The sequence below is a fragment of the Danio rerio genome, chromosome 21, assembly GCF_052040795.2.
Source record: "Danio rerio strain M-AB ecotype USA chromosome 21, GRCz13ab, whole genome shotgun sequence".
Classification (NCBI taxonomy): Eukaryota; Metazoa; Chordata; class Actinopteri; order Cypriniformes; family Danionidae; genus Danio; species Danio rerio.
In genome coordinates, this window is record NC_141041.1 from 2,920,828 (window position 1) to 2,932,500 (window position 11,673).

Here is an 11,673-nt window from a genome sequence, read left to right on the forward strand (position 1 = left end):
TATAAAAAAACTCTTAAGAAAACTTGTTTTATTCGTTGTTTATTTGAATCTAAAGATGTTTCATTTTTAATTATTAAATATACTCTTAATGTAATTCATTAAGGAGTCCTTTGTTTTAGTATAATGCCTTTTCATCTAGATGAAGGTAAACTATTTAACCCTCAACTCTAGATCGATGACTAAATTCATTCGTTCATTCATTTTTCTTTGGCTTAGTCCCTTTATTCCACTGGGGTTGCCACAGTGGAATGAACCACCAACTTATCCAGCACGATTTTAAGCAGCGGATGCCCTTCCAGCCGCAACCCATCTCTGGGAAACATCCACACACACTCATTCACACTCATACACTACGGACAATTTAACCTACCCAATTCACATGTACCATGTCTTTGGACTGTGGGGAAAACCGGAGCAAACCACGCGAACGCAGGGAGAACATGCAAACTCCACACAGAAACACCAACTGACCCAGCCGAGGCTCGAACCAGCGACCTTCTTACTGTGAGGCGACAGCACTACCTACTGCACCACTGCGTCACCCATTATCAAACTTTACACTATTAATTTCAACAAAAGAAGCAGTCAGGCTTAATTCAAACTTTATTTACTTGATTATAACGCATTTCAATGGAAACTTCGCTCACTTTGCACAATGCCTTCTCTCATGAGTTCGTAATCTTGCTAAGACACTGAAAATCTTCCCGCATGAACAGCACTGATGTGTTTTTTCTCCAGTGTGAATCCTCTGATGATCTATCAAGTCTTCTGACAAAGTGAAACTCCTCTCGCAGTGCGGTTTCTCTCAAGTGTGAGTCCTCTGGTGTGTTTTCAGGTTAGCTGATGTGCTGAAGCTTCTTTCACAGTCTGAACACGTATACGGTCTCACTCCGGTGTGAATCCTCTGATGAATTTGTAAAGTTTCCAATCGCGAAAAACTCTTTTCACAAAAAGTACAGCAGCGAGGCTTCAGTCCAGCGTGAACTTTAAGGTGTTTTCTTAAGTATGCTGCAGACGCAAATGTTTTCTCGCACTGATCACAGCTGAACGCCTTCACTCCGCTGTGAGAGAGCTGATGATCTATGAGAGTGCTTTTAGATGTGAAGCTCTTTCCACACTGAGAGCATGTGTACGGCTTTTCTCCAGTGTGAATCCTCATGTGTCTGTCCAGCTTTCTTCTCTCAGCGAAATACTTCCCACACTCAGTGCATGTCAACAGTCTCTCTCTAGTGTGAAATCTCATGTGCACTCTGAATGTGGATTTATTTTTGTAAGTCTTTCCACACTCGGAGCAGCTGAACGATGCTTTGCCTGCATTTCCATCTGCAAAAAAATCAAGACGATTAAACCAAGTGTTTGTGTTTAACTCCGTCTGAAATCATTTAATTATTCATTTATTTTCCTTCAGCTTAGTCCCTTATTTATCAGGGGTCGCCACAGCGGAAGCAGGGCTCGAAATTGCGACAATTTTGGACAGTTTTATTCATTTACTGTATGATTTGTTTATGGGTAAAACAAAGACCATGCAGGTCAGGTAGTTTAAACGGTAGGCTACAAATAATTAATTGGTCATTAATTAATTATTCATAATCGAAAATCGAATCGTGCCTTTAGAATCGAAAATGTAATCGAATCGAGGATTTGGAGGATCGTGACACCCTTACTTTCTATGTACATGAGTTGATTATAACTGCAGATTTATATTAATAGCCTACTGTAACGTCTGCAATTATATGACATAAATAAAATAAATGCAGCATATGTGAACGCATACAGACCCTTACAGTCTCTCTTTTGCCTTCAGAACTGCCTTAATCCTTTGTGGCGTAGATTCAACAAGCTACTGGAAATATTCCTCAGAGATTTTGCTCCATATTGACATGATCGCATCACACAGTTGCTGCAGATTTGTCGGATGCACATACTTGACACTAGGTCACACTGGACTTCTCTCCCCATTGACTTCCATTCATACGAACGCAGAGTGCAGTTTGCTGTGTTGCAAAGTTCAAGCTTGGTGAACTCTGACCTAGCATGAGACCAATCGAGGATCAAAACGTGACCTCTCTGGTCAGAAATTTTAAATATGGACCAATGGCTTGCTTTTTTTATTGTCTAATCTTCATGTTTAATCCCGCCCCTTTACGCTACGCTGTACGACAGATTTATGCACACACAAACTCTAGCACACAAAATCGAATCGAGCCTTTAGAATCAAAAATGTAATCGAATTGAGGATTTGGAGGATCGTGACACCCTTAGCGGTGACGCAATGACATTAATCGAATTATGTGCTATAACATGTAAAATGGGATCATGAAAAGAACACTCAAAAAGCAACTCATGTAAACGCCTGAGTCTTATTATTGTCTTAATTAGATTAAAGCTAATAATTTGATTACTGATGTCCATGTCAGTACATCAGTCACCAAAACGCCACAATTAGGATCAAAGCCTAAAAGGGTCAGTTTTAAAGGGTTGTAAACATTATTTGTGTGGTATCTTGAGCAAAGATTTCACACACCCATACTCCAGTCACACTTATTTTACATCTTGTAACATTTTTATTTATGTAATATTAGTAAAATACATACATGTCAGTTTTCATCTTATGGTTCTTCATCAGTCATTAAAGAGAAAGAAGTAAAACACAAACCTATTAGTTCTTGATCTTCATCTTTTATTCTGCAGGGTTCTTCCCTAAACTCCATCTTTCCTACAAATATATCGTTATATTTCACTGATCATTCTTATTTTCTTCATACAACATTGAAGAGAAATAATTAAAACACAAACCTATGCTTTCCTCTGTCTCTTCCGCCTTTATTCTGCAGGGTTCTTCCTCAATCTCCATCTTTACTATAGTATGTCAGTGGCTTCTCCTGCTGATTTAATTAAAAAGGCAATTTCACCTGTTTGCTGCTTTTTTAGCTGTGGGAAGATGGGAAGTAGTAGTTTGTAAATCACAGGTATGCATGTTTTAGTGTTACAATCAAAAATATTAAAGATATTGTTCAGCCAAAAATAAAAACTTCCTCACGGTTTACTCTGTCTCAAGTGATTACAAACATTTATAAGTTTCTTCCTTCTGTTGAACACTGAATAAGATATTTTGAATAAAGCTGAAAATGTGTAACCATTGTATGAACCAGAACCAGTTTTCTATACTCTCCATGGCAAGAACTGCTTGTAAGTCATTATATTTTCTATGTTAACATCTTAAAAGTGGGTTTGTGTTTAATTCATAATTGATTGTTGACTTAAACCTTCTATTTGATTGTAATTGTTATGTTAGCCAACATTGTACAAGCTACAGTTTCACCTAAATGTATTTTTTTTTTGTATCTATTTTCAGTTTCACTCCCTTGTTCATGACTACATTTGACAAGAGTCTCTATTAAACGGAGCTAGAAGGCTATATCCTGACTCTCGTGTAATTTATGACAGGAGTTTGGCTGGCTGTCTAATTTTGGTTAAGAACACCAATTGGAGGACAGTACAATTGACTTCTATAGCAGGAAAAACAAATACTACATTATTGGCAACAGTTTTTCTTTCTTCAAAATATCTTCTCGTGTTTAAACTGGAAAAAGAAACTTATAAAGGTTTGAAACAAATAAAGGGTGAATAAACGAAGATAGATATAGATGTTTGGGTTAACTATCTCATTAATTATTAGAGTAAAATAATAATCCATCCAAAAATATTCTTTTTAGATGGTTTGCCTGATAAATATATCAGTTGTTGACCAATAGGGAATAAAAATGTTTTTATTTTGTAAAACACCATTTTTAAATTAATAATTTTTTTATATTTATGTAGTTTAAAGCAGTGGTTCTCAAAGGGGGGTGTTGGGTTTGGGGGGTGGGGGTTGACAATGACAAGGGGGGCGCTTAGTGATTTCCAAAACTCAAATAAATTTTATTAAATTATTAGAAATAAAATATTTTATTCATAACCCACAAAAGATAGTTAATAGTTATTTAGTTAAAATATTATAGAAATTAAATTAATAAATGACTAAAAAAAACATAATACGGCTATTAGACTGTTGCATTTTTGTGTTGTCAATATGCTCATGTTTATATATGTCTATAGTATGATCTTTTGGATGTTCATTCTTTACAATTGTTGGCAGGAGCTTTAATTCAACCCCATTTTGATTATGCTACGTCATTTTGGTACAGTAGCTGCTCACAAAATTTGAAGGAGAAATTGCAAAAGGCACAAAATAAATTAGTACGAATAATTTAAAAAATGCATCCTAGAGCACATTTGCACAAAGAGTCTTTTAATAAATTAGGTATGTTAACTGTTAGTAATAGAGTGTGTTTTTTAAAACTGGGAATGGTACGTAAAATGTTTAATAATGTGGTTCCTAGCTATTTGATGAACTATTTTCAAATGGTGAGGCAACAGCATTCATACAGTACTAGGAGTTGGGATTTTAATATTTGTTTATTTTAATTTAGAAGTTTAGTGGGGAAAAATATGTTTTTCTATACAAGTGCAATCATGTGGAACAAACTACCAAATTCAATTAAGGAAATAAAAAATTTAAGGTTGTTCAAAAAAGCTATTAAAAGATGGTTGTTTGATGAGGATAATTAGTTTGCATGGTGGACGAGGATCTTTTAAATTATATGTTACTTGAGTGTGAATAGGTTGGCGGCTGGAGGGACATTGTGCTGGATAGGTTGGCTGTTCGTACCGCTGTGGCGACTGTTTGTTTTATTCTTCATTATTATTTTGAAGCCATACATTGTTTTTATTTAACAGAGGACCACAATGGAAATAAGCCCAGGGCTTTATTGTGTTTTTATCCTCGACAGTTTTTTTTAACAAAGTGTATGGAATACTTTTTGTACAGTTTGTCTAAAATCTGTCAAATAAAATTCAATTCAATAGTTGTATGTGCAACGTTTGTATATTTACAGTATAATCACCTTGAAAAAGGGGTGGGGGTCGCAAGTCACTGACATTATTATTTTGGGGGTCGCAGGCTGAAACGTTTGAGAACCTCTGGTTTAAAGGCTGGTATTTGAGAAAATATAAGTGCTTGCTAACTTAATCAATTCTTTCCCAGTTTTTATTATTTTTTTATTAAACTGTACCATGAAAATCTAGAGGTGTGACATAACAAAAATAAAGAAAACTGATCACTTATCTTCAGATAGAGCTATTTATTTTTTACAATTTCAAATAAAGTTCAAAGTGTAATAAATTCTGATACAAAACCTTCAATGGGGCTTCAATCACATCATCTTGAATGGGGTCCTTCAACTAATTAAAGTTTTTTGTGTGAAATTGGCCTATTTAAATCAGCATAGTGTCACAGAGGACATGGTTTAGAGACAAAATCTATAAAGTTGGTATGTTATTAGAAATAAATGGATGGAAAAATGAATGCCTAAATTATATAATATTAATAATAATAATAATAATAATGATAATATATATATATATATATATATATATATATATATATATATATATATATATATATATATATATATATATATATATATTAGGGATGTAACGGTATCAGAATTTCACGGTACGGTAATACCTCGGTATGAATGTCACGGTACGGTATTTATTGAATCATTTACAGGAAAAAAAAACTTTTGAAAATACTCCAAAAAAGTGCCAAAAGTGTCAATGACATACAAATTAGCCATCTATCTGTAAGCTTTGAAACAGGAACTTCAATTTTAATAACAAAAAATTATTAAACCATGTAAAAAAATAAAGTTTCAATTTAGTATTGTTGAAAACTCATCACATTCAACATTTAATCACTCACTCACTCAGATAGAGATGGGTTTAAAGGAAAATTATCATATAATTATAATCTGGTAAAAGCTGGTATCTCTGGGTATTTACAATGTCCCCTGCAACAGAAAAAAACCCTCTCATTTGGGACTGAGGTTTCTGGGACAAGAGAGATATGACTTGGCCCATGTTGACAGCAGTGGGTAACGTTGTGCATTGTCTTTCCACCACTTGAGAAGACAAACCATGAGTGAGATAGAGGTCTCTTTGCGGTACAAGTCAATGTCTGCATCAATCTGAACAGTGTGCTGTGTTTCTGCAGTCCCCATGACTGTTATTAGTCGTATTCCCCAACTTGCAGGCACGTGCACACACAGTGCTCAACCTGTGCAGTGCACATGCCCTTTTTAGTCTTGGATAGAAAATGCCCTTCCAAAACGATCAAAAGTGCCCCCGCGACGCGACACAACCTCCGTCCAATCCAGCCCTTCAGTAGGCGCGCGACAACACCTCTCTTGAATATGCGCGCTCAACCCCCCCTCGGCGCTTTACAATACGCGCGCCACAACACAGCTGATCAGAACGCGCGCCACAACACAGCTGATCAGAACGCGCGCCACAACACAGCTGATCAGAACGCGCGCGACAGCACCGCTATTCAGCACGCGCGCGGCGACAACACCCGCTTTAGGTTCGATCATTTCCATCTTTTTTTCATCTCCGCTACTAGCAGCACACTCCATTTCCGCATTACTGGATCTGTAGCGACAACAGACCGCAAAGGATTATGGCCACGCCTGGGCTGATGGGAAATGAAGTTTCAGCTACGTCCCGTTCGCTTCATTCGCCTGAGCAAATTTTCTCAGAAGACCTATAGTTTTACCGAGTCATGCGACTTCGGTAATATCAAAAAAAATTAATATTGCGGTATGACGGTATTTACAATACCGTTACATCCCTAATATATATATATATATATATATATATATATATATATATATATATATATATATATTATAATATAAAATAGTAATAGTAATAATTGTAAAATTAGCCCAGCTGCATATATTAATGAGGTCCCACTTTATATTATGTGGCCTTAAGTACTAGGTACTTACATCAAAACAGTAAATACAGTGTACTTGATGTGTTCATAATGTATTGCAGAACACTTCTGCTGCTCTTGAGGTGGGATACGGGTAGCGTTAGGGACAGGTTTAGTGGTATGGGTAGATCTAAGTGTGGGTTAATGTGTAAGGGGTGGTCAACAGTGTTACTTTAAAGGTAATTACATAAATTAATTACAGATATAAACCCATGCAGACATTTAATAAAGCATAAGTACAATGCAAGAACATGCATTTACACGATAAGTACACTGTTACATTAACAACTTCTGTGTGAGTACATATTAGTACAGGTGTGGGCAAATCTGATCCTGGAGGTAATATTTCCAGTAGCTTGTTGAATCGACGCCATGAAGGATTAAGGCAGTTCTGAAGGCAAAAGAGAGACTGTAAGGGTCTGTATGCGTTCATATATGCTGCATTTATTTTATTTATGTCATATAATTGCAGACGTTACAGTAGGCTATTATCATAAATCTGCAGTTATAATCAACTCATGTACATAGAAAGTAAGAGTGTCACGATCCTCCAAATCCTCAATTCGATTACATTTTCGATTCTAAAGTCACAATTCGATTCGATTTTCGATTATGAATAATTAATTAATTAATGACCAATTAATTATTTGTAGCCTACCGTTTAAACTACCTGACCTGCATGGTCTTTGTTTTACCCATAAACAAATCATACAGAAAAATGAATAAAGGCAAGATACACACATAATTACCACCTGTCAATCACTTTTTCTGCGGGACTCGTGAATAGGCAGTGATCTGTGTCGTTATAATGGCGTCGGTAAAAAAGACGCACAACCAACAGGAACCAGCCAACAGTATCTGAGGTGTTCACTAAAATGACTAAGTACAAGTGAGTGAAAGACTGAAGCAGTCCTCTGACTGCCTGGACCTGCTGTCTCGAGCGCATGGCTGTGTGTGCGTCTGTGTCTGTGTGGTCACGTGATGTGCATTTTCAGAGGTAGAGAGGAAGGAGGGCTGCTCAGAAATGCTACACGCCACTGTGGATGTCAAATCGTTGTCGTTCTAAAATGCCATTTAAAAACAAAAACAGTGTAAACAGGGCCTGAGTGTGTACTTTTCGCGAGCGGAGAAAAGTTTCACAACGGGGGCGGGCGGAGGATCGCGATGCCGGTGTTGTCTATCGGACGAACCGTACGTAATACGTACATAGCAGAGCTTGCAAAACTGTGTTTTTTTGTCGACAACACGAACGTTGTCAACATAACTCACTGGAAATCCAAAATGCTTCCACACCGGCGACTTCATTAAAAGAGGAGAGGGTTTAAGCTCTGTCGACGGGGCTTCTGCAGTTTAACAAGCACTTCAACAAGCCTGTTATTTTCCCGCTTGGCAAGCCAAGCTGACGTGACATGGGGGCGTGGCAGCATCGACGATTCTATTTTTTGATTCGATAATCGAAATTGAGCATAAATTTAGATCGATTTTGATTAAAAATAGAAATCGTGACACCCCTAATAGAAAGGTTAATGAAAATTTTTAAATGATGTTTAAAGTCTCTGTTTTGTGTGAAGTGCTTCTCATATGATATGTGAACGACCCGTATACTGTAGCTTTACTGTAGACATTTCCTTGAGCGAAAATGACGTCGACTGAAACTTTCCGTCGTACACCGCGCCCACCAAGAGTACCATTGATACTTCAACTCCGAAAACTGGACTGGCATAGTTTTAATCTACTATAATTTTGTAGACCTTTTTCATGGCTGCTGCATGGAGGGCGCCATAGCGACCAGCGTCTTCCGGTAGAATGCTAAAAACTTCAGTTTACAGCGTGTACAACTGGTAATTTGCGCTCCGAAAATGGATTTCAATAACGTTTTTAATGGATAACAGAGTGTTTTTGTGACACTCAACTTAGAAATGTGTCTGTTAAAGCCGTTTTAATCTGTCACATATAGTTCAAGCGCGTCAGAATTACGAGAAAAACGTTCTCCTAGTTCACGTGTCTGCCGTCAGAAATACAGTGTGTTTGTGCGTTCCCGGCCTCTCAGCTGTTAGCTCAGCAGCTCTTTAAGACACACACAAACACGCACACACACACAGAGAGAGAGAGAGTGAGAGAGAGAGAGAGCAAACCAGAGTACTGGCATGAAACTTAACAGGTATGAAAGTCGTGCAATTTACAAAAATGACCAATAAAAGTCTGTTATTGATCCTCTGCTGCTGATTTGCTGTTTATACTAATCGCGAGCCGTTTGTGTTTTATTTCGTGTGTTGTTTTCACCACGGTTTGTGTTTTTCTGTCATTTCGAAATGACACTAGCCTATATTTTCACAGTTATTAAATCAGTGTGTCAGTGGCACAGTACAGGCTACGTGTGTGTGTCAAACATTTTGGTGAATTACATTTGTTTGGGCTGGTTATATATTAGAAATAAAGAGAACATGTTGACTTTAGCGATGACGAGGCTTCATTTAAACTGCAGAAGATGCCGTCTGACAACGAGGGGAACGATCTTTAAATGATCAGTCCAGGAGATGGTTTTGATGGACAACAGTATTAGTTCAAAGAGGATAAAAGCAGGTAAAATAGATTAAAACTATAATTTCAAAGCTGTCCCAGGGCTCAACAATAAGGACTGCCCGGTGGCCCAGGGCCAGCGTGAGAGACGCTTGGAACAGTAGACAGGATCATTACTGGCCCGATTGGGACAGTGCTGCCTTGTCACTAACATTTAATTTGTCTGCGACTATTTGTCAATTGTGTGCATTTTAAGTTTGTGCTTTTAAGTCTTTAAATGTTATCTTCTCTGTGATGTTGTAAACACCATATTGCTTTCTGGTTCCTCTTCTCTGATTTGATGTTTTGAGCATGCTATTTTTTCAGTAACCTGGTAACAACCAGTACAGCGAAGAAACAGCAACATGGCGGCAACAACAAATTATAAGGCTAAAAGAAAATGTCTGTTTCTATAATGTCTTGGAAGCAGACATTTACGTGTGAACATCGCAACAAAAAAAAATCAAGTGATGCTTTGCAAAGTTCGCCGTCAGTTTGACAAGGCACCCACCTTTTGTTAAAATAAATAATTTCGAACCGCAATACCTCAACATTTTCTATGCTGCTCTTTTTGTTAGCATAACACTTTTATTAACAATTTTTTAAGTATTGAAATTCTAGATTCGCAGACTTTATTTTTGACACATTATTTAAAATATGCGGCTAAAACATTTAACTTTTAACCTTTTTTTTTTGGTGGGGCCAGTGAAAATTTTGGCAGGGCAAGTAAAAATCTGAACCATTTGCCTGATCGGAGCAGTAGAAAAAATCCTTAGCGTTGAACCCTGTGTCCAAATGTGACTGTTTACAAGCATCAGCTGCCGACCGGAAGTTCTTCGCATTCTCCTTGCGCATACACGCAAAGCATCATGGGTAATTGTGTGTTCCAAGAAAAAGGTCTACATGTCAGGCTGCTTTTGACACAATTTACATTGCAAAAGCGCTAGAGAAATAAAGGGAGTTGAATTAAATTAATTTAGCTTATTTTTATTTCTCATAGTTTCACTATGTGTCGTCAGTACATTACACATAACATTTAAGAGGGAAGATATTTATTAAAATACATAATTGTAACTAAACATTCTTTAAGCTGACATCCTATGTCAATTAGCTTTTTTCTTTTTACATTTCATATTCCTGGAGTAATTCATCAACATAAACACAAAGACTTTTCAGATCATTTCAGAAAAGCTTAATTTCATCTTACATGAACTGAACCTCTTATAAAAATAATTCAGAATTTACTGTTGTTAAACATCCCATAATGTACTAGTAAGTGCAGGGATCTGATTCTGAAACATTCCTTATTTTGGCACAATTAGGCAACAACTTTTATGTTTTACATGAAGCTTTAGACTATCTAACTGACTGAAACTCTTCCCACATAAGGAGCACGCATACAGGTTTTCTCCAGTGTGAACTCTCTCAAGATTTTTCAGGTTTCCTGTAGGAGGTAAACTCTTCACACAGTGTGAAGACGTGTGCGGTTTCTCTCCAGCGTGTCTCCTCTGGTGTTTCTTTAAGTCGCATTTTATAGTGAAGCTCTTCCCACAGTCTGAACACATATAAGGTCTCACTCCAGTGTGAATCCTCGTGTGAACTTCTAAAGTCGTCCGTCGCGTAAAACTCTTTCCACATAAGGAGCACACATGAGGCTTCAGTCCAGCATGAACTTTAAGGTGCTCCTTCAAGTTTGACGCACGAAGAAAAGTTTTCTCGCACTGATCGCAGCTGAACGACCTCACTCCAGTGTGAATGAGCTGATGAGTTTTGAGGTTGCTTTCAGTTTTGAAACTCTTTCCACATTGGGAACACACGAATGGTCTTTCCTCAGAGTGAAACTTCAGATGACTCTTCAGTCCTGCTTTCTGAAAGAAGCTCTTTCCACACTGGGTGCAGGTGAAGACTTCATTTCTAATGTGAATCTTCATGTGTTCATTAAACTTTCCCTTGTCGTAAAAGCTCTTTCCACAGTGTTCACATATGAATGGTCGTTCTCCTGTATGAATTCTGACGTGCTTATCATGGTTTCCTTTGCTAACGAAGCTTTTTCCACAATCAGTACATGTGAATGGTCTTTCTCCAGTGTGAATCCTCATGTGGACTTTAAAGTTTCCCTTATGCTCGTAACTCTTCCCACACTGAACACAAGTGAACTTCTTAATCCTGCTGTTTATTCTCATGTGCTCGGTCACATTTCCCCCAAAATAAACTCCAGCTTGTTGAGCTTGATT

General features: G+C 37.4%; 2 protein-coding genes and 1 long non-coding RNA gene across 4 annotated transcripts in view; 1 reads left to right on the top strand and 2 right to left on the bottom strand.

Moving 5' to 3' along the window:
• Positions 1–11,673, top strand: part of LOC147838686 (uncharacterized) — a 1,589,207-nt gene that overhangs the window by 830,833 nt on the left and 746,701 nt on the right. The window lies entirely within an intron of this gene.
• The window catches only part of cert1b (ceramide transporter 1b), a 355,936-nt gene that overhangs the window by 136,528 nt on the left and 207,735 nt on the right, over positions 1–11,673 (bottom strand). The window lies entirely within an intron of this gene.
• The window catches only part of si:ch73-299h12.8, an 11,495-nt gene continuing 407 nt past the window's right edge, over positions 586–11,673 (bottom strand). Inside the window, 4 exon segments of the mRNA XM_087302023.1 lie at positions 586–1,323; positions 2,657–2,716; positions 2,797–2,866; positions 10,747–11,673. The exon segment at positions 10,747–11,673 is cut by the window's right edge and continues 83 nt beyond it. Of these exon segments, the coding sequence (XP_087158149.1) occupies positions 644–1,323; positions 2,657–2,716; positions 2,797–2,866; positions 10,747–11,673 (1,737 nt within the window). The 3' untranslated portion in view covers positions 586–643.